The 23,852-nt window shown below is 43.6% G+C and overlaps 1 protein-coding gene across 1 annotated transcript; it reads right to left on the bottom strand.

The window, feature by feature from the left end:
- Positions 1-1,098: 1,098 nt before the first annotated feature.
- On the bottom strand, positions 1,099-23,556 carry srprb (SRP receptor subunit beta). Its single transcript, XM_059949157.1, has 7 exons — positions 23,361-23,556; positions 18,258-18,352; positions 13,797-13,874; positions 10,973-11,055; positions 9,863-9,999; positions 4,194-4,248; positions 1,099-1,586 (listed from the first exon to the last, which is right to left on the bottom strand). Exons 1-7 carry the CDS (start codon positions 23,476-23,478, stop codon positions 1,370-1,372), a joined length of 783 nt encoding a protein of 260 aa, XP_059805140.1. The 5' UTR covers positions 23,479-23,556; the 3' UTR covers positions 1,099-1,369.
- Between the last annotated feature and the right edge of the window lie 296 nt (positions 23,557-23,852).

Genomic DNA, 23,852 nt, shown 5'->3' with positions numbered 1-23,852 from the left:
GTTCTGCTGCAGTTGTACAAGGCCTGGGTGAGACCGCACCTAGAATATTGTGTGCAGTTTTGGTCCCCAAATCGGAGGAAAGACATTCTTGCCATAGAGGGAGTACAAAGAAGATTCACCAGATTGATTCCTGGGATGGCAGGACTTTCATATGAAGGGACTGGATTGACTAGGCTTATACTCACTGGAATTTAGAAGATTTGAGGGGGGATCTTATTGAAACGTATAAAATTCTAAAGGGATTGGCCAGACGAGATGCAGGAAGATTGTTTCCGATTTTGGGGAAGTCCAGAACGAGGGGTCACAGTTTAAGGATAATGAGTAAGTCTTTTAGGACCGAGATGAGGAAAAGCTTCTTCACACAGAGAATGGTGAACCTGTGGAATTCTCTGCCACAGGAAACAGTTGAGGCCGGTTCATTGGCTATATTTAAGAGGAAGTTAGATATCTTCCTTGTGGCTAAAGGGATCAGGGGGTATGGAGAGAAAGCAGGTACAGGGTTCTGAGTTGGATGATCAGCCATGATCATACTGAATGGTGGTGCAGGCTTGAAGGGCCAAATGGCCTACTCCTGCACCTATTTTCTATGTTTCTATCCTGTTGGGTGTCATCTTTCATTGATTCAATTACGTTTCCTGGATTTTCTAAGTATGCCCACAAGAAAATGAATCTCAGGGTTGTATATAGTCACATATACGTACTTTGGTAATAAACTTATGTTGAATTGTCTCAGCCCAAAACGCCGACTGATTATTTTTCTACATCAGGGGTTCCCACAGCCCTTTTTATGCCATTTAATCAGGGGTCTGGAGGGAACCCCTGATCGCTGGAAAGATGCTGCCTGCTCTGCCGAGATCCTTCCAGCATTGTGTGCATGTTGCTCGCCACAATTTCTGTCCTAGACGTGAATTTAAGCTTTACCAAATAATCAGGCCACCCTCTTAACAAATGAGCCTGTGAATAATCATTTGAATTAACAAACTAAAATGCACTCCAAGACCTTAACTACGAACATCTCAACAATTTTCCTAACAGCATGAGGGAAATTAATAATGCAGTAAAGTAAAATTATCTCCACAGAAATGATTACAGTAAATATCACGTTGTATCTATTATTTTATTTGATTATGAATAAACAAGATGTGTTGCCAATTCACCAAGCAACAGAAAAGCACTGATTACATCAATAATCCGCATCGTTGGAAATATCAGTCACATTAACTCAAGGCAAGCAGATACAGCAAGCACCAAATAGCCAATATCCACATTTCTTCAAACCTTCAGCATCGAGAGCTTGACCCTTCAATTCTTGGACAGTCTCAGTAAAAGGCGAACTTTCATCCTCATGCACGTGCCTTTTTACAACACCTCACGCTACTTTAACAAGCCAAGCTTCTACAGTGCTTATGTTCGCTTCGCCGACACTTCCTTTGTTGCCTCTTGCACTGCACTCTGCAAACTCGACCTTCATAGGCCCCTGAGAGAAGTCATAATCTTTTCCCTTCTTTCCCAAGGGTACAGAGCCAACAACGCCAGATTCATCCAAGGACTTTGGTACACCAGAGCGAATTGTCCTCAGTGTGTTTCTGTGGGGAAGAACAAAAAAAAACAGATTTTACATATGTCATGATAGGTGGTGGCCAAGAACAAGGTAAACGAATCATTTCAGTTCATTTAACCTGTCATCACAGGACAGCCAGAAAAAACAGGAGTGGTGCAAATACCAAGCATTCGGGTTTCTAAAACTCAAATGTGGTTATCCCAAATATTTTTTGTATTTGGCTCAGAAAGTAATGAACTTATTCACTACAGAGTAAAGTTCACACACTTGGGGAAGGAGGACCACATTATAGGGTTCTTCTCCCGTGGGAGTTGAGGGGTTGGGGGGGGGGCAGGGTTTATATCCCTCAACAAGGGTATGTAAATATGAAATAACAGAGTTCAACCTGGGTGGCTAAAAGTGTGAAAATGTAAAGACCGTAAGGGAAACATTTGTAAAGGATTGAGAGTCATTGAATGGTTTATTGTACGTAGTTTTATTTTTGAATGAAGTATATTTTGTTTAAGATGTAAAGCTGAAGACAATGCATGTTTGTGTCTATTTCATAACACTCTGGAGAAATGCATCTTAATTAGAAAGAGTGAGTTGAGATTACATTAACAGAATTAAAGGTAAAACAGGTCTGCATCCAAGTGATTGTAGATAGTAAACACAGTAGGTGGAGAATTTCAAAATTCAAGTTTCAGAAGAATGCCAGTGGATGGGAAAAAACTCCACAGATGAATTGGAGAAGGGGAGAAGGGAAAAAGAAAAACAACACAGAAAACTATCAGACAGGTCATTTACAGCCCATAATAAGGAATAAATAATCAATTTAGAAAAGCTTAGTCCAATACAGCATGGAGTACAATCTTCTGCCCTCAGAGCCACACCGCCCAGCATGCCCCCAATTTAATCCAAGCCTGATCACAAGACAATTACAATGACCAATTAATCTACTAACCAGTACATCCTTGGACTGTGGGAAGAAACTGGAACACCCGAAAGAAAACCCACATAGTTAAAGGGAGAACATACAAACTCCTTATAGGGAGTGATGGGAATTGAACTAGGGTCACCTGTACTGTAACACGTTGCACTAACCACTACACTACCATGCCTCCCATTAAAACAAGCCTATATGGTTTCATGAAAGAAAAATCATGTTTGGAAACAAATTGCTGGGGCTTTGAGGATCTAATAAGCAGAGTCCACAGACAGGACTGGTCTTTACAGCATGTGTTTTTGCATTTTCTGAAGGAACTTCCTAAGATGAAACAAAAAGCTGGTGAGCAGGAGCCTGGCTTTACAGTGCTCGCATGGATTGGCAACGGGTTACCACAGGGAAAACTAAGTAGGAACAAATGGGCCATTTTCAGGCCAGAAGAATGTACGCTATGTTTATTTTCCGATATGAATAAAATGACAAAGGATAAGGCATCCAAGTTTGCTGATGACACATAAATAAGAGAGAGCAATAGGATATCAGCAGGTTGAGTGAGGGAATAAAAACTTGCTTGATAGAATTTACTGGAGGATAGTGTGAGATTATATATTTTAATAAGGAGAACCAAAGGGCAGACTATTGTCCAAATGGCAAGATATTGCAAATGAGTAAATACTGAGGGATCTAGATGTTTTTGTGTACAGAACACTAAAAGTTGGTGTAGAGGTGTAGCAATAGGTAGGTAGGAAGGAAAACAAAATAGTTTAATTGAAAAGTGGTTGGAATTTAGAAACAGCGGAGTTTTAACACACTTGCACATGTTGGTAAAGCTGCAATGGTGGTGCTGACCCATACTTACGAAAGGATACACTAATACTGCAGAAGCTCCAAGCCAATTCTTGGCTTGAGAAGGTTGTCCTATCAAAGGATTTTTAAAGAATTAGATGTGTATTCTTTGAAGTTTGTAAAAATGAGAGGTGACCTTATTGAAACATTTCATCTCCTCAGAGGGCTTTACAAGGTAGATATTTTTTGCATGAATGGGAATGTCCTGAATGAGGAAACAGGCTCATAAAACTGAGCTGCTCAGCAATTGCTTCAGAGAGGGTGGTGATTCTTTGCAATTCTCTGCCTGGAACAGTACTGATGGCCTTCTCTTGTACATGTAGATTTCTATCGGACACATTTCTACAAAGGAAAATGCAAATTATTCACAGCTGAGATCCAGGAAAGCACTTAATATGAACTTGGAAGTGGCGGATGAAGTTCATGGACAGTGATAAACTTTGGAAAATCGAACAAGAAGGCAGAGTACAAGGTTAATGGCAGGATTCTTAGCAGGGCAGAGTTCCTCTGCAATACCCAGGAATCTCTTAGGCACACGGATGAAAGAAAAATGAAGGATTATGGGCTATGTAGAAGGAAAGGGTTATTTTGATTATTTAGTTTAACAGATCGGCAAAACATCATAGTCCATAGTGTGTTGTACCATTCATTGAATACATTTGCAATAGTGTATATGTAAAATATAAAAGAAATTACATTTCATGTAATATGCACCTTCTCTAAACTAATCCAGAGCTAGTGGTACAAACAGAAATAGCTACCTATTCTATGAGAAAACACGGTCCCTAGCACCCCTTCTGAAAGACACAAGATCCTTCAAGACTTCGTATTCCAACATCACACCTGCAATACAATACTTACAGCTCCTTTTCCAGTTGTTGCCGAATTAATTTTGCAGATTTGGCCATGGTTACATCTGTAATTCAACAGACAGACAAAACTGAATTTTTTTAACCTTCTGAGCATGCAAACAAAGGACAATATTGCTTCTTTCTACAGGCTACCTGCATTTTGACAGATGCAGATGGAATATGTTACATTGACAACAATTATTCAAAATGGTCCTGTGTTGATGTCACTTGCTGGCTTGGGACAATCACTTAAAACGGGTGTCAAACTCAAATACACAGTGGGCCAAAATTAAAAAATCGGTACAAGTCGAGGGCCGGACTGGTTCAGCATTTACTGCAAAACTTATTGAAATGAATTTATTACACATATTAACCTGGAACTAACAAAGCTTAGGTTATTGCCTACAAAAACAACATTGAACATTAAATAAATAAATAATCATTTATTTCTTATGGCTTTATCTGCAGCTTTTCCAGAGTAATTTCTAATGAAAACATTTTTCCACAGGCCAACACTCTGTGATTTATACTAGTCTAAGCCAGATACTTGGCATCTCATCTTGGATGCAAGTTCATCAATGTTTGGAGTCAGGCTCTGAGCTGAGGAAATCCTCAGAATTGAGTGAAGGTGTTCATCAGAAAGACGACTCCTGTGTGATGTTTTGTTTATCTTCATCAAAGAGGACAGTTGTTCACACAGATATGTGCTGCCAAACATAGAGAGCATTTGAGCAGCTTGGGTACGCAGCTGGGGCATCGTGTCGGGAATGAAACGTAGAAACTGTGCAGCGCCCACCGAGTCATACTTTGCCTTGAGTGTGTCACTACATTGGAGTTCAATCAGCTCCATTTGTATGTTGGTTGGTGCGCTTTCCACGTCAGCTGCAAATGGATTACTGAGCAGTTCAAACCTGCTTTTTTGGGCTTCAAAGTCGGCAAATCGCCGTGTGAAGTCGGCACCAAGTATGCTAAGTTTTTCAGCAAACTTTGCACGTGGGAACACTGCGGTAGAAACCTGCTCTTTCATAGTCTGGCAACACGGAAAATGGCTCAAGTTTTATTGCTGCACCTGCGTCTCCCACAGGCGCAGCTTGGTTTTAAAAGCCCTCACTGCAGCGTACATGTCTGTGATCACACGACCCCGCCCCTGAAGCTGCAGGTTGAGCGCATTGAGATGGCTCGTGATGTCACATAGAAACGCCATTTCACAAAGCAACTTTTTATCCCGGAGCTCTGTTGTGTCTTTCCCTTTGCTTTCCATGAACTGACAGATCTCCTCACGCAACTCGAAACATCTTTTCAGCACTTTTCCTTGGCTTAACCATTGCACCTCTGTGTGATAGGGCAAATCATATTCTGAACCCAACTCCTCCAGAAACGACTTGAACTCGCAGTTATTTAAACCTTTGGCTCTTATGAAGTTAACTGCTCGTGTTATGGTGCTCATTATATGTTCCATTTTCAAGGCTTTGCCACACAACGATTCCTGGTGTATGATGCAGTGATAAGCTGTCAGCTCACCTGCGCCATTTTCCTCCCGCATCTTCTCCCGGATCCTGCCCACCAATCCACTCTTTTGACCGCACATCGCGGGCTTCTGTTTCTTGTCCAGATGCTTGTATTTGTCGTGGTGTTTCGTTTCATAGTGTCGTCTTACGTTATATTCTTTAATTACAGCCACACCGTCTCCGCACACAAGACAAACAGGTTTGCCCTTTATATCTGCGAACATATATTCTGCCTCCCACCTGCCTTGAAAACCCCTGTTTTCAAAGTCCACCTTTCGTTCAGCCATTTTTGGGGTGAGGGATAGCTTAAAGTTGACCACACGTGACTAGCGCCATAAGGATGCTGATGAGAGAGTAAGGCACGCGCGAGCAATGCAGTCGAAGGAAAAAACTTTATTCGAAAACTTCAGCCTCACTTTTAAGCCTCTGTCAACCGGCCCCCCATGGCGTAGAGGCTCCAAAGCTCTGTGCTCGCAAACCCCCGTAGGCTATCTAATTGTGAGTCGGTTCGGATATGCTAGGAAATGGGGCGCCATATAACCCCCCCCCCCCCAGAACCGGCGATACACCCCCCAATGTCCACAGTCTGGGCCAGAACCTGCTTGGGAGGTCCGCCTCTGCGCCTCTGCGCCGGAAACTCATCCGGTTGCGCCAGGTCCACATGGGCCGGCTTGAGGCGGTCCACCGTGAAAACCTCCTCCTTCCCCCCAATGTCCAGCACGAACGTGGACCCGTTGTTCCGGAGCACCATAAACGGCCCCTCATATGGCCGCTGCAGCGGTGGCCGATGCCTGCCCCTTCGTACAAACACAAACTTACAGTTCTGTAGGTCTTTGGGTACGCAGGTCGGGTGCCGCCCGTGCTGTGAAGTGGGTATGGGGGCCAGGTTACCGAGCTTCTCGCGAAGTCTGCCCAGGACTGCTGCGGGTTCTTCCTCTTGCCCCCTTGGGGCTGGTAGGAACTCCCCGGGGACGACCAGGGGCGCGCCGTATACCAACTCGGCCGACGAGGCGTGCAGGTCGTCCTTGGGCGCTGTGCGGATGCCGAGTAGGACCCAGGGAAGCTCGTCCGCCCAGTTGGCTCCTCGCAGGCGGGCCATGAGGGCCGACTTCAGGTGATGGTGGAAACGCTCCACTAGCCCGTTCGACTGTGGGTGGTAGGCAGTTGTGTGGTGCAGCTGAGTCCCCAAAAGGCTGGCCATAGCTGACCACAGGCTGGAGGTGAACTGGGCGCCTCTGTCGGAGGCAATGTGGGCTGGTACACCAAAGCGAGATATCCAGGTGGCGATCAGGGCTCGGGCGCAAGATTCGGAGGTGGTGTCGGTGAGCGGGACCGCCTCTGGCCACCTTGTGAACCGGTCCACGATAGTCAGGAGGTAACGCGCTCCACGCGACACTGGCAGGGGGCCCACGATATCCACATGAATGTGGTCGAAACGCCGGTGGGCGGGATGGAACTGCTGCGGTGGAGCTTTGGTGTGCCGCTGCAACTTGGCCGTCTGGCAGTGCATGCACGTTCTGGCCCATTCACTGACCTGTTTGCAGAGTCCGTGCCAAACGAACCTGCTGGAAACCATCCGGACAGTTGTCCAGATGGAGGGATGCGCCAAGTTATGAATGGAGTCGAGAGTCCGAAAGTCCTGAGGAGCAGGGCTTTGAATTCCGTGTACTTGCCGTCTGCCGGGGGCGACTGTACGAACTCCGCGACCTGGGCCGCTGTGTCCTGGTCGAGGGAGCTCACCACGTAGTAGTAGCGGGTGTCTTCTGAGGTGATCTGGCGAACGTGGAATTGGGCTTCGGCTTGCTGGAACCATAGGTTCGGTCGCTGTGTCCAGAAACCCGGCAGTTTCAACGAAACCGCATGAACAGAGGCGGCGTCGGTCATTTCTGGTCCAAAAATCGTTTGGACCGTCAGGGTCACCAATTGTAGCGGTGTGCTACATGCAGCGCTAAAATTACGACACGGAGTCGGTAACTGCAGTCGAAGGAAAAAACTTTATTCGAAAACTTCAGCCTCACTTTTAAGCCTCTGTCAACCGGCCCCCCATGGCGTAGAGGCTCCAAAGCTCTGTGCTCGCAAACCCCCGTAGGCTATCTAATTGTGAGTCGGTTCGGATACGCTAGGAAATGGGGTGCCATAGTACCTGAATAAACTCAGCATTAGCCATATCATACGCCAGAGGCGCTTCGATTACTGGGGCCAGCTTTAATAGTAATTAGATATTATCTTGCGGGCCAAAGATAATTCTACCGCGGGCCGGATTTGGCCTGCAGGCCTTGAGTTTGACATATATGACTTAAAACAATGAAGCAGTATTTTAATAGAATGGACTCAAATTGCTTGTAATTAATGAGACGACATTCCAGAATCTTTACACTGATCCTGCAAGATTAAATGGGGGGGGGGAGGGGGAACAAGCAATTCCCTTTATTTTAAAGATATTGATACTTCACAAGTATCCTTTTTGAAAGCAATCTTAGTCTTTCTGGAGATCCATGAGGAGCAGGGACCCATCACAAATGCATAAAGCAAAGTAGACCTCTGAGGAGAGAAACCACCAACTCCAGAAGGTGCTGCCAAGGACTCAGCGCAAGTTAGGGAGACACACAAGATACCTCCAACAATGGCTTTACAGTCCTCAGCATCTAACTTGAGAAACTGGACTACAAGGAGATAACATAGCTTGACCCACGTTGATGACATTTGTCTGTGAAGAGCTTTCAATCCATAACATGTTCCAAATGGAAGATATAAAATACATTTCTGATTTCCCTTGTACCTAGCAGACAGAAAACCTCAATAAGTAGGTAATTAGTAAATTGGTTTATTATCACATGGGTAATGTTTTGTACGCTATTTATAAAGATGATTTTACAGAGGAATGCAGGAAAAAAGTACTACAGTTTCAGAGAGTGCAGTGCAGGTAGACAATAAGGTGCAAGGCCATAATGACACAAGTCCACCTTCTGGCTCTACAGCGGTGTTTTTCCACAAAAATACCAGATAAATTTCTGAACAACAATTACTGCAATCTGCAGCCTGTAATTTCCCTTTAAGAAATTTACTTGTGAACCATCTAAATGAACTGGCAATTTTACAATCAAGAATGCAAGTACTGCCATTAATGGGGTTGGGTACTTCGTCGAGGCAGAGCGGAAATGGAACCCGGGCTCAGCTCCTTTACTCCGTGCTGATTAAAGTGCCGAGGCAAATTAAAGCATTGAGGCCCAAGAGTGGAAAATGAATTGGTGATCAGCACCATCTGCCCGTGTTTGTCCCGTCACCCTCTCCTCTCACTATTACTATCGGGCAGGAGACTTGGGTCCCACACCACCAGATCAGGAGCAGTTTCTGCCCCGCAGTTATGGGGCTTCTTGGACCGGTTTCACCCCCTCAGCACTGAACTGACTCCCTAGCTGTGGACTCACTCCGCAGCTCATGGTCCTTGCATTATTTGTTCAATTTTTACTATTTACGTGATTTGTCCTCTTCTGCACATTGGATGGTTGCTGGTTTTTCATGGATTTTATCGTTTCTTTGTTTTTTGTGGCTGCCTGCAAGAAGATACATCTCAAGGATGTATATCGTGCACATACTTTGACAATAAATTTGAACTCTGAACTTTTCACAAACAAGAAAAAGATCTGCAAATGCTGGAAATCCAAGCAACACACAAAATGTTGGAGGAACTCAGCAGTCCAGGCAGTATCTATGAAAAAAGTCGATATTTTGGCCTGAAACATCAACTATGCTTTTTTCCATAGATGCTCTTTGGCCTGCTGAGTTCCTCCAGCATTTTGTATGTGTTACTCAGAACTTTTGGAGCCTATTACAATGGCATAAAAACTATCCTTGGGGCTTTGGTACACACTTTCAGGCTTTTGTATCTACTGTCCAACAGAATGGGGGAGAAGACATAATGTCCTGGGTGAGTGGATGCTTTACAAAGTCACAGCAAAGTGTAGACAGAGTCCACTGAGGTCAGGCTAGTTCCATGAAGTGCTGAGCTGCTTTTCAGTCCCGCTGCAAAACGCAGAACCAAGACCACCCCAGTCCCCCCGCTACAAGACCTGTACAAAAGCAAACTTTAGTATGTAAGCACCAACAGCTGTAGGTGAAGCAAGCACTTTAGGGCACAGTCAGTACTTGAACAGCATTAGCATCACCTCACCTTGCTTGTTGCAAGCTATCAGAAGTGGCGGTGCATTCTTCACAATCACTGCATCCGTCAGCAACATGTAGAGGAATTCAGCAACATCCTTCAGTTCTTTTTGAAATGACACACTGTCCACTACAAAGACAATAGCTCTGTGTGAAAAGAACACCGAATTATGTCCAAACTCTATTCCAGCCCTCCTCCAGACACTAGCTCAGGCTGAACCACATCACCTTTGACCTTGTATGATCTCATTCTTAGAGGGAAATCCCAAGTGGTCTATACATCATTAAGACTATACTCAGAGTTTCAATGCAAAAAGAAAAGCCATGAAAGGGATTGCCAGCATGAGGGCTTGAAAGGTACTTCCTTGGGTTGGAAAGTTTAGAAAGGGAATGTAGTTTGTGGCCAATTATGGCTGATTCTATACCCATATCTCAAAATTCTTTACCTACTTCCAAATCAATCACGTCCATTCCTGCCTAATCTGTCTGTTGCTCAATGCTGACTGGCATCACCGTCATTTCTACACTGACCACTGCATGCTCAGCTGGGCCGGCTCCTGTCCTTCTCCCCCTTTGGAGCTAGTTTTTAAATTCTATGTTATACTGTTAGGGTCGATCAGCACTGACCTATACGATCTTTGCTTAAATGCCTTGCTCCCTTCCATCATTAACATCTCTGTATTCTTCCAATCTCAGTCCCATCATTAATAGCCATACCTGCAGCTATGTTAACCGAATGCTATGGAATGCCCCGCACCCCGCAAACATTGTGTCATCGTGATCTTTAAACAGCTCTGACCTCGAGTCTTTACTTCACATTACCCCTGCCTTTATTAAAGGATCACTTTTAGAAGATACTGTATGTATGCAGGTCCTTGCATTTTGTGGATGCTACAGAAATCTCCGGATCCAGTATTATGCTCTTTTATCCTAAAGTTGGATCCTCAAGGAACAGAAGGTACAACACAAGTTGAATGCCAATGGTAACACACGTTAGCACACAATTCTTTAAGGTCAGTCGTCTTATGGATCGTCTACAGAATAAAGTTAACAAATCATACCATGACAAACTCTGCATCTAAATCCACATTAAAAGGTATTGGTGACATACAATATTTACCTGGCGTCATTCTTGTGTTTTTCCAAATACTGATGACGCAGACTTTCATGACCAGGCAGATCGTGCAGGGTAAGTGCAGGGGCCTGTTAAAAGAGACAGAAGCTCAGCTGTTTCCTCCACCCCTTTGGGGACTAGTTCTTTTCCCACTGCTCAACTAACCCAGCATCAAAATCCATAATGGGTCAAAAGCAGCTGGGAAATGCTACAGCAATAACTGTCAAACTATGTTTATGGAGATAGGAGCATGACATGAAATATGTTTCTGAGATTTCAGAACTGGGATAAGCTCAAAATAAACAAGAGTTAAGGGGCATAGATAGGATGGGAAAGATTAAATGTCAACACATGCTGCCTTCTTTTGAAACTATAAAAGAGAAGATCGGGCAATAAGGGATTGTAATGAAACAAGAATGATCTGGAAGAGCTACGAATGGGAGAAGCAAAATGATCTTTAACACCAAAAGGAAAGTATGGAGGATGTTGGTAAGAAGATATATAAAGAGCAAGAAATATTTATCATCTGAAATTGTTGAGCTCAATGCTGATGTGCCCGGCAAATGAAGTATCATTCCGAAGTTTACACTGAGCTTCATTGGAGCAGTGTACAATGCAGAGGACTGATAGTGGAATGGAGAATTAAAGTGGCAGAAGTCACATTTGTGACAAAGAGGAATCCTGCAAATAGCACCCCAATGTGGAATTGGCCTCTTCAATGTAGAGAAAAACAAAGGAGAAAGTACAAATCAGAGCTTCAGAAACAATAGTTCATTTTCCTGCTGGCAGTGGAAGGCCGTGGCAGCAGGTAGAAGACATGCATCTCTGATGGTTGAGCAGGATGGGGCCACAGAAGGGATGTGGGGATCAGTGAAGTAGTAAAGGTGAACAGTTTTTAAGGAAGCGTGTTTTTGGCATAAACAGAGATCCTGGAAATCACGTAGATAGAAGTGGAAAACCTTTAAATTTATGTTTGTCTGGTACCAATACAAGTCTCTGTCCTGAGAATAAAATAAATAAATGGCAGTAACACTAAAGCAGTCCTTCCTTTACAGATACACCTCCTGGAGCCAATAAGGCAAAAGATAAAAAGGAAACCAGTGGTGTGTAAAATGGCCATTATTTTGACTACCTATTAAGTGACCAACCAATTACTAGCTTCAAAGCATCCCAAGAGATAAAACAGTGCACCAGAAAAATATAAATCTTTCTTTGATAACAGTCAAAATAAATAGAAGTAATGAATTCAATCCCCTTTGGCCTCAAAATCAAAATGTGCACTTAAAATTTTGGAGTAATTAGAGCCAAGCAATTGGCATCTCACAGAAAAATATTAATGCACCTTATTTTTGACTGCAGAATGTTTACATTATGCTTAAAGTGGGTTTGGTAGGTTAAGATCATGCACTACTTGATACCAAAATGCAGAAGAATCTGTCATTATTGTTTTTGTTTTATAGAAATGAGAAATATTTAATAATCACTCTTATCTGTCTCTTATTGGGCACTTCATGGCCAGAGTATTTTAAAGGAAGGAATCCACCTTATTTTCAATACTTCTCTTAGCTGCTTTGTGGAACCAAGCACAGCTTCAGAACCAGTCACATCAGCAAATAGTAAACACAAGAGATTCTGCCAATGCTCAAAATCTTGAACAACATATTCCAAATACTGGAGGAACTCTGCAGGTCAGGCAGCCTCTATGGAGGTGAATAAACAGTCAATGTTTCACACCAAAATGCTTCGTCAGGAGTGGAAAGGAAGGAGGAGCCAAAATGAGTGAGTGAGGGGAAGGGGTACGAGCAGGCAGAAGATATGTGAAGCCAGGTGAGGAGAAGGTGGGTGTATGGGCGAGGGAGATGAAGTAAGAAGCTGAGGTGTGATAGGTGGTAGAGGCAGAGTTGGAGATAGGAATCTGATAGGGATGGACTGACATGTGAAAATGGGAAGCTGAACTGAAATGTGTGGCCACTGGGAAGTCACACCTTTGGTGCCAGTTGGGTGAAGGTGCGCAACAATGTAGTCCCCCAGTCAACAGTACTGTGTAAAAATCTTAGGCACATTTACATATACATGTGGATAAGGTGCCCAAGACTTTTGCAGGAAACTAAAGTAATTTTATGTACTGCATTGTACTGCTGTTGCAAAAACAAATTTCATGACATATTTGAGTGATGATAACCCTGATTCTGATATGGGTCTCTGTGGTGGACCAAGAGTGGGAAGGGGGAAGGAAGAAGGGAATAATGGCTGGGAAAAGAGCAAGTGAGAGGGGAGGAAGCAGGAAACACCAGACAGACATTCTGTAATGATCAATAAACCAACTACTTGGAATCAAATAACCTAGCCTGGCGTCTCAGGGCTGGGTGTGTCTGTGCCCATGCCATTCTCCACCTCAAGCACTCTTTCTCTGCCAACTATCTCACAGCCCTCCCAAAGTACTCCACCCTTTCCATTCCCAACATCTTTTGCTCCCGTTAAATTTGCTCTCGGCTCCATATTGCCAAATACGGTGCTGTGCAAAAGTCCTAAGCACCCTAGCTATATATATCTTAGACTTTTGCACAACACCGTACATCAGATCTCTCCAATATAGAGGAACCACACCGGGAGCACTACACACAGTAGATGACCCCAACAGACTTAGAGGTGAAGTATCACCTCACCTGGATGGACAGTTTAGGGCCCTGAATGGTGGTGAGGGAAGAACTGTATGGCACAGAGATCAATGGGGAGGGACGAGTGGACACATAGAGGGTGATTCCTATGGAAAGCATATAGAGCATTTAAATAAATAGAAGTATATAGGCATGATAAGTTACATACCTACCTTGTCACCTTTAGGTCTGTACAATGCAGAGTTACTGGTTATGGATGTATGCGTCACCATAAACTTCCTTGACAGTAGCTGAAGAAAGATACAAGCATCAGAGAGGTGAATGGCCTTTTTCTTTTATATACCTTGCATTTTTATATCAGGGGAAGTGAATAATTGGCAAATAAATTCCAAACAACATTTTTATGAATGATTATATTAAACCATTATACTAGTGAGGCGATATAATCTGCAGAATGTTATAAATCACTTCAATTATGAGCCAACCTACCAGTGGACATCTACACAAATATAATCCCGAAGTGCAACTATTATAGAAGCCCTGACTCCGGAGCACTAAACCTGCTTCCTGTTGTAAACATTAAAAACTGCACATTGCAGTGATCTGAAATAAAACTGAAATTGTCTGAAACATTCAGCCTTCTGGCAGCAACTATAAAAAGTGAAACAGAGTTAATGGCTCATACCGAAGATCTCGCATCAAAATGGGAAAGAGAAAACATGCGAAGTTGCCAAAAGTGTGGAGGAAGGAGATTCTATTTGACGCTTTTAGTTTTCAGGTGATGATCCAACGAGAAGTCACAGTGCTGGGTAAAATAAAAATTGCTTTGTCACTGAGCTAGGCATCTCACCAACAGACACAGTTTATTAGTCAGGCTTAGCTCCTAATGTTTGCAGTGATAATCACCATTTCTGCCTCATGCTATCTCTAGATGGCTAATATGACACTCAAGGCTGGCTACGTAGAAACATAAATTTATATTACAGGGCTTATAAGAGTAGATGCAAGACTGATGCTTCTGCCAGAGTATCATAACAAAGGGCAAATCATTACAGACTTTGAGCAAAGAAATTTCTTCAGAGTTGAGAATCTTTGTGGATTTTCTACTCTGAACACTGTAGTAGCTTACTCACCGAGTATATTCAAAATAGAAACTGACAGTTTTTATGTTACAGGATCTCAGAATAGTCTAAAAAAAATAGCCATCATCTTATTAAATGACTGAGTAGGCACAGAATTGCTTGCTTCTATTTATTACTTCGAGATACAGCACAGTGACAGGTCATTCCGGCCCAACGGCCAATGCTGCCCAATTATACCCATGTGATCAATTAGCCTTCTAACCCATACATCTTTGAAATGTGAGAGGAAACCGCAGCGACTGGAGGAAACCCACATGGTCACAAGGAGAATGTAAGAGAGGAATTAAATAGCATTACACTAACCACTACACTACCATGCCTCACTAGAACTTTATTCCCAAGTATTCAAACACAAAATCAGAGAGCACTGTATAAATTACATTGGCAAGATAGTGAGATCAGGAAAGGAAAGTGGTCCCTATTGCACTGAATATATCCAGCAAGGAGATGTTCTGGAGCAGAACAAACAACTGGCAGAACTTAGCTTGCTCAAGATTCAAGTTTATTTCTCACATGCACATTAAAACGTACAGTGAAATGCACTGTTTGCGTTAACAATGAATGCGCCCGAGGGTGCGCTAGGTGAGCCCTCAAGTGTCACCACACATTCTGATGTCAACATAGCATTCCTGGAGGTCAAGCAGTATTCGCGGGAGGGAGGAATTGTTGATGTTTCAGATCGAGACTGGCCAGGAACATCAACAGTTCCTTTCCCTCTCACAGATGCTGCCTGACCCACCGAGTTCTTCCAGCAGTTTATTTTATTTGGTTTTGCTCCAGGTTCCAGCACCTGCACTCCTGTGTCACCACTTTCTGATTCTACTTCAGAATTCTAGGATTCTGCTTTCAGTTCAATTTTTTTTTAAGTAAAGAATGGAATAAAACAAACAACAAAAACTTTTCTTGAAATACCCATGACTTTTCTGTAGTTGCTCCATGTACAGAAAATCAATCTTCAATCAGAGCAACCATAGTGTGTTGGGTAACTCGGTCTGGATGGTAATCTTTGCACTCATGCTCAAAAACAACAGATAAACTTAGAGGAAAAGACCCACCTGCCCACCACTTTTACCTGCTCTGAAACTTATGGTATGAACATTAATTTTTTTTCTAATTTCAGGTAACCCTTACTTCCTGTGCTTCCCTCCCTCACCATCTCCTCTCTCTCTCTCTGCCCCTCCCCTTCCAATCCAACTCCAGTTCTCTCATTTTTGTTCCCATTCTCACACCCTTCTTCCAGCCTCCTTCCCCACCAGAAAAACCTACTCTCACCGCCCCCCCTCAGCTCCATCCACATACCACCCACACACTTCAGCCACTGAATCCCATCCCCTATCAATTCCTTCCGCACCTCTTCCACCTTTCAATGATCATCATTACCTCTTTCCCTCCAAGAGGACCGCAACCTTATCGTTGGGTTTGGATGCTGACTGGAGTCAGGGTTTTCTGCTTTGGCTGTTGGTAGGGTCACCCATGCTAAGAGTGCCCCACCCCACCGTCCTCCAGGTTCAGCGCAGGGCTAATAATCCTGACTGGTAAAACAAAATTGTTACAGAAGTAACAATGAAGAATTCATCTCTATCTGAGTGCGAAAATATTCCGAAATCTGTACCTCGGACTTGGTGACTGACAGCAGTGAAATGCAAGATGAAGCTACTGACACGATGGAAGAATCCCCGAACACTGCCAGAGACAGAGGACCTTCACTGGTGCCCTAAACACCAGTGGTGTAACAGCAATTAACTTAATTCTTTCCTTACTCGGAAGGCAACACTTATAGCCTTTAACACCCTCCAGCCTCCGACTAGACCTTCGCCAGCCCAACTCTCCCTGCCTCTTCCACCTATCACCCAACACCATTCCCACCACCCCAACCTACACATTGCCACTTCTGCTCATCGTTTTTCATCCCTCCAGTCCACCTATCACTTCCTGGCTCCATCTCACTCTTCTTCCTGGCGGCTACTTTCTGTTTCCACTATTAGTCTTGAGGCAAGGTGTTGACCTGAAACATCAACGATTCCTTTCCCTCCAGAGATGCTGCTTGACCCACTGAATTCCTCGCTAAAACTCCATCTTGCAGCACCATCACTCTCCTTACTCAATTTGTAATTTTCATCCGTCCACACAAGTACCAAAGTCCAAACACAACCTCACCCATTATTAATGTGCATCTTCTGGGGCAGGTGCACAGTGGGTGGGGATTGGATGGTGATCAGGAGATAGGGGAGGGAGGGACCCATCAATAAATGATTCCTTCGCTATTCCTGGGCTATCTTGAGAATCTGAGCTCATTGATAAGCGTGTAACTGAGGGGTAATAGCTGGAGACTCCAACCTTCCATGCTCACCACGTTCATCAATTACATTACATCCATGCCACACAAAAAAAATTAATTCTTGAACATCTCACTTCAGGCCATGGATGGAGTTGAATGGTCCCACCCCTGGCTCCAAGTCTGATTCAGACAGTGGTGCTTTCAAATTGCAACCAGGGTTGCACCAAAGTCTAGACTAACACTGCCTCAGAACATTGAAGGGAATGGTTTACAGTCAGCAGCTTGATGCAGGCTCCCCTCCATTCTTGTAGGTAGCTAGATACAAGATATTGGCCAACCAGCACGTTTATGAGGTAATGTGAAGTCTTCCCAAAGTCCTGGCCAACATTATCATTCAGTCAAGAGCATCAAGAAAAATTATAGTCAAACCCCGATCATCTGTTATCCATCATTCCAAATTTCTGATTGCTTGGCATCCGGTTGGTGGGGCCCCTGTACCTCTGCTCCCTCTAACACACCGGGGTCCTGGTTCCAACGTCACTTTCCCCACATAGCAATCCCAGTTCCTGAGCTCCCTTTAACCCACCTCACATCAGTTTCCACACTCTCCTGAAACTTCCACAATTCTGTTTCTGGCACTTCTTTGAATCTAAATGGGTCACTGGAAAAGTTACTAGCATCTTAAGAAAGGGGAAATAAAAGTGTTTTGGTCAATGGAAAATCTGCTAGTCCAACATGGCCAAAGCCCCTAAGGTTATTCCTTTGCAAACCCATTCCTTGGACAATGCAGAATGGGTCCAGCTCAGAGACTCATGCCTTATTCTATCTTCTGTGTTGTGTTGCTCTTTCACTCACCCTCACTCTTAATACCTCTGCCCACTGGCATACACTTCAAGTGGCAACACAAACCTTTCCACATGACTTAACAGCCTCAAATGTATACAGACTACATCAAAGCTGTATTCAACATAGATTCATACTGAGCAAATACTATCCATATAATCAAGAATATTGCACTTTGTGTTAAGACATGATCGTTTTTACAAAACAGAATTATTGATAAATGGACTGTAGAAAGAAAGAACACTAACCTCAGAGACATTATACCATTCATTTGCTTTAAGAGAAATTTACATTTGCAATTAGATAAGTTATAATATTCTCAAGTAAGAAAGTTATTTTGTTCACTGAAAATAAACCAGGAGGTGAAGAAAGTCATTCATCAGTATCAACTTTCTTGCAGATTGACTTACCCTGCAGCACAGCACGGTTTTCCCCGAATCACACAAACCCGTTAGAAGAATTGCTCTGCGACTGCTCTTCCTGTTCCGTAACAGCACGAAGAAAACTGTAAACCAAAACACAGTTCCATATTTTTCACGTGAAACTATCTAGAAAGATTTTGCCATCAATCCAGCTACTGATGCCAAGGCCAGTGCAGCTCTGCTATTCCTAAACTGATGACAGTTGAAGTTCCAATACATTCCATTTGCTTTCATCTCGCTAAAATGGAAAGCAAAGGTGAAGCACAATTTTCTGTTCCTGCACATCAGGCGCAAGGTCCAGAAAATGTCAAATAGCATACAATACTGACCAAGAGCTAGTCAGTAAAGGCTCATTACTAAAAGCAGACACAGCAAACTGTTATTTTTATATGAAATATTGACAAGGATACCATTGAAACTCACGGCTCCTCTACAAATAGTGGATTCCAGTTAATTGGGACATTTTGGGACCCATACATCTTCACCCAGTTAAGTGGCTGCCCCAACTAGCCAAAGTTTAATGGAAATAGTTAAAGACATTAAAAAAGCCAAGTTACATTTAACTGAGTAACAAATTATGTACTTAAATGGAATGCAAAAAAACAGAGCACCAGCAAAACTACCAACAGTACTATACAAACTGTGCATTAGTTCCTAATAGTTATCGAGGAAGGAATTCAACAAACGTAAGCTGTCGTGTTCTTTTGATTGATGGCAACTGAACAAAAGCAGTGCAGATAATCGATGCATAATGTTCTCTGAACTGGACAGTGATGCATATTTGTAACCAAGGGAACGGACTGGAGTGCCACAGTAAGAAAGGTGCATTTCGTCGGCATTGTACATGACACGTGCACATTTTTGAAGCAAGTCAGCAGATTTTGTGGATTTCCCTATCTCTGCACTTACAGCATCAGCACTATCTTTCTTGCTGTGTGCTTCCTTGAATTTAGTATTTCCATCAAGACAGACAACTGTGTGCTGCTTTCAAATCTTTGCGACCCAGCTTCTCAGCTAGCCCCACTGACTTTTTTTTAACATTGGTCCAATGACACGCACACTTTGTCCGGTTACAATGGGAAACCACTGATTGATGGCCTCTTCAATATTTGGATCCTTAGCTTTACACTTTCAATTTTGAGATGTTCCCTGTTGTCTCTGCGTAATGCCCATTCTTCTCATCATTTATCACGCTGCTATAAAAAGCATGCAATTGTACATTTCAGCCCTCCAGTTATCTCTGCCAGCTGATAAGTGGTGTTAGGCAATGGTTTTTAATTTGGTATGATAGTGTAATTTTTTTCCAGCTAGCGCCAAATCTTTTTGTGGCATCTTGGCAAAGGTATCAAATTTGTACTAAAGTGAAAATAAAAATAAAATATTTTTAAAAATCACTGCTTTTTGAATCAGCGTCCATCGGCGCAAATGGATAACGTAACATAAGCACGCATTACTAATGACATTTTAAAATTTTGCTCTAAGTGTGAAGAGTCTGATAGCTACACAAGTGCACAGGACTGACGCAAGTTACAAACTGTTCAGCAAATCACATGTCCCAAATAAACAAAAGGAATTCCAGCCATTTTCTCGATTAGCTTTTGTTCTTCAAGTGTTGTCTCAACTCATCACGGTGTTACACGAGAATAAACTCCACGGTGCTGCAGAGAACAAGCACCAGCTACAAAAGGGGAGACTGATGAACCGACAGGCCCAACCACCATTTACTCTTGCCCACGCTGCACCAGAACGTGGATCCTAGATTGGTCTCTACAGCCACTCAAGGACCCAGCAATAAACAACCTCCTTGGACAACTTCATACTCGATGCTAGTGATCACATGACTACTACATTGTTGCCAAATGTACAAGCACTTGAACATCACTTTGGTTGATGTCTCCTTGGCTTTTATGTAAAGGAGGTTTCTTTTTTTCTTTGTTACTGTGGGGAAAGGGTTTCCTTTTGTTAACTAGCAGGAATGCTAATTTACTGATAACGAGAATGGTATTCCTTTGTAAACCAAATGGGGATTAATGTTCTTTCTTCTGAGTCTGTAAGCTTTTGTTGACGGGCTTTTGGGCAGATCGGCGCGAGGGGGTCGAGAGAGAGGACGCAATGCTCTAAGCTGGGCGAGGATCGGACCCCAAAGGGGGGGTCCGAGGCCGGGAGATTCTCCGGGGGGGGGGGGGGGGGGAATGAAGCTAGATGTGCTTGGTTGACCACTCGGAGGGTCCTGAGCTGTTTGGAGAGTCGAGGAGTTCGGAGGGGATCGAATGGTGGCCAGAAGACTTCAGTAATTGAGCTCCAACGGTTGTGCACGAAGTGGTTTGGACTTTGATAAGTTTGGCGCCTTTTCTTTAATTTTCTCTTCATATATACTGTATCGTTATTAATCACTTAGTTATAGTAACCTTTATAAATTGTACTCATTTAATCGCATATGGTGTACTGTCTGTTTTTGGGCGAGGCGGGGACATCACACAGCATCCACACCAGCTGATTACCCAGTTTGGCGGGGCCGAAGGCTGCTCCCCCTAGACGAGAACGAGCTGAGCGAGCCTGAGGCGACCCAGGGAGTTACATTTAGATGAGGCCATTCTTTGCCTTCTCAGCAAGAGGTCTTATAGAACTTACTGAAACGAGGAAGTGCTTATGGTATGGGTGTTGCCTTTATGGCAGTTATTTAGTTTATAATATTTTCGCTTAGTAATTCATTTGTTAGTATTTTCTAGTTAGAATTAGAAGTGTTTAAAGTATATTCATTGCCTGTAAAATATATCGGCATGTGATGACGTCACATCCGGTTTCGCCGCGTCTTGTGGGAAAATACCGGTTTGAGATCAACACGAGGGCGGGGGCTCACCACGAGGCAGACCCGAGCAGAAGTTGTTTTGCAAGCATTAGAAATCACAGTGAGAGCAACGCTGTAAGTTAATAGATAATCGATATGTTGAATTAAAACATTAACGTCGATCCTGTTAAAAGTAACGACGGTCGATAAGGTTTATGTTTTCGTTAGTTAAAGAGTTGCGGGTAGTTTGCATTGAAGTGTATTTAAAGTAGTCAATGGCGTAGGTAAATTCTGCCTGTATACTGCACTTTAATGTAATGTACTTATAGTTACTTTTAGAAGTATTTACAATGGAAATGTGATATCAAGAAGGGAACAAATACTGTATCAATCTTGTATTGTTTTATCAACAGTTTTCACCATATGTTAATGTGAAGAGTGAACAGTAAATGGTTAATCTTACTGCGACCTTGTTTCATTGACTGTGGTTTATCTCGGCGTTTAATTACACCCGAGCGAGAACGCTACAGTATGGCCAATGCTTACCTCTAATGAAAAATTTCAATGAACAGAAATAAAACACTTAATAATTTACTTTACCATTATTTACTGAATTTTGCTTTCTGTATCGCAAAACTGATCTTTAGGATATTCTAAAGCCATATGAAACTTTTTCCTTTTGCAAGAGTTTCTTTCCAAGGGATTTCACTTGAACTAACAGGATCAGTTTTGCAATTTAAAAGATGTTGCTCCAATAACGAACGTAGCCATCAGATCACATATAGGCTCGGTGCAGGTTTGGCCTCTCAGCGCCAAAGTGGTGCAAAAAAACACACTTCAAACCAAGCAGACAATTTTCCTCAGTCTTTCTCACCGTGCTACTCCTGCTCCCTGCTACAGTGGAGCTAAGCTACAGGACATCTGGGAAACTGGTCAGCCTCCATCACCTTCAGTCCAGAATCAAGGACTCTGCAGCAGATAGGTGAAGGTTGTGTACGTGCATACTCAATGGCCAAGCCCAAATCGTTGCCAACTTGTTCACCGAAACAATGACACTTTGTGAAATATGGGCAGAACACAGAAACTCCACCAACCTGATGCCAGTCCATAAAACCACAGAAGATGTAAATCACTAGAGCCACAGCAAAGAAACACATAGATAATTAGCTGCTTGATACACAAGCAAAACTTTAACCTGGTGTAGTAAAATACTTAAAGATCAAGAAATGAATCAGACAAAGCAGCACATACGAAGCACTTCAGACAGCATGTGGCCAGAGAAATCACCTTTGAACACAGATTCAGGATTTCTTACTATCAGTCTTCAGTACACGAGTGGAAAGGGGAATGAAATAATTATTACTCCAGATTTGTTGCAGCATAAGACACAGTAAGCATAAAAAAAATGTAAAGGCAATCTCATAAAAAGTACGTAACTGTCGAGTGTGGATATATACAGATATGATGTGAAGCTCAGTACAGAGGTATCTCAGAACAAGGTTACTGACAGGAAATGATAAGGTGACAAAGTGACTGTTGGTAAGAAGAACTCAGGGTACGTGGAAACACAACAGGACCAGTGACTGTGTCAGTATAGGTATGAGGTGTGGAGTGTAGGCATGAAGTACTGGGGTGGGGTGGAAATGATTAGATAGAAATGTTGGGAAAGCTAAGCTAGTCAAGCAGCAAGTGTGGAAACAGAAACTACTTAACATTTTGAGTTAAATGGCCCTCCTTCAGAATTGGCGGAGTTTTACAATTGTTGACTTTGGGATATTCTGCAAATAAATACTACCTACTAAAGGGAGCTCAAAGCCCTGGAATGCCAGCACCAATAACTCGTCTGTAAAACCCTCCAAATTCAGCATTCCCTGCACAGGGACTCCAACAGCTGGAACGCTTATTGCTCTAAGTTCCGTCAAGGCAAGTGCCTAACTCCTAAGCACTGAAGGCTCTTCAATGGCGTTCTGAAACACAGCAAGAGGTAGCATTGAAACTCTGGAGTCTCTTCAGGGAATTCGGAAATTAAAGCGTCAGGATTGCGGAAGAATGGCAAAAAGAGCAGGTTATCTCCCTTACTGTTTGCTCTCCCGTTACTCTGTCATTGCTGCCTATTCCACAGCCCACAAACTTGTCGAAACGTATCATCAGCTCTGATGGGCTGCTTGAGAAAGAAAACGTAGGACTCAGCCCGGGATCTCACCACAAAACCCGGCCTTCAGGGACACGTTGGCAGAACGGAGAGCGCATTTCAGCCGGCTCACCCGCCGAGCGAGACACAAGCACAGCTTTCCGATCCTTACCCATGGTGAGCAGTACCACTACTATAGCAACGAAGATCCCGAGCACGTTGGGGTCTTGATAGCCCTCCAATTCCCGCCAGAGCGACTCCATGTAGACCCGCATCGTCGCGGCCGCCATTCTGACGCTCCAACTGAACCCTGGGATCTGCACCGACAGGCCTACGGCATGCCGGGAAATGTAGTTGCTAGCAACGCCCTGACTCCCCACAGACCGCCGAGAGGAGACCCAAAATCATTGAGCGCCCACAGAACGCCGGGAAGTGTACCAATATCATCGGGTGCGCACGGAGCACTGGGAGGTGTACCAAAATCATTGAGCGCCCACAGAACGCCGGGAAGTGTACCAATATCATCGGGTGCGCACGGAGCACTGGGAGGTGTACCAAAATCATTGAGCGCCCACAGAACGCCGGGAAGTGTACCAATATCATCGGGTGCGCACGGAGCACTGGGAGGTGTACCAAAATCATTGAGCGCCCACAGAACGCCGGG

The sequence above is a fragment of the Hypanus sabinus genome, chromosome 2, assembly GCF_030144855.1.
Source record: "Hypanus sabinus isolate sHypSab1 chromosome 2, sHypSab1.hap1, whole genome shotgun sequence".
Classification (NCBI taxonomy): Eukaryota; Metazoa; Chordata; class Chondrichthyes; order Myliobatiformes; family Dasyatidae; genus Hypanus; species Hypanus sabinus.
This window is presented reverse-complemented; position numbering and strand designations above follow the sequence as displayed.

Bases quoted from the DNA above. Each gene is read 5' to 3' on its own strand.
- srprb (XM_059949157.1), bottom strand. From the start codon at position 23,478: ATGGCGGCCGCGACGATGCGGGTCTACATGGAGTCGCTCTGGCGGGAA. The intron at 13,875-18,257 runs GTAAGTCAATCT...ATCTTTCTTCAG, and splicing joins AAACCGTGCTGTGCTGCAGG to CTACTGTCAAGGAAGTTTAT. The intron at 10,000-10,972 runs GTAAATATTGTA...CTTTTCACACAG, and splicing joins AAACACAAGAATGACGCCAG to AGCTATTGTCTTTGTAGTGG.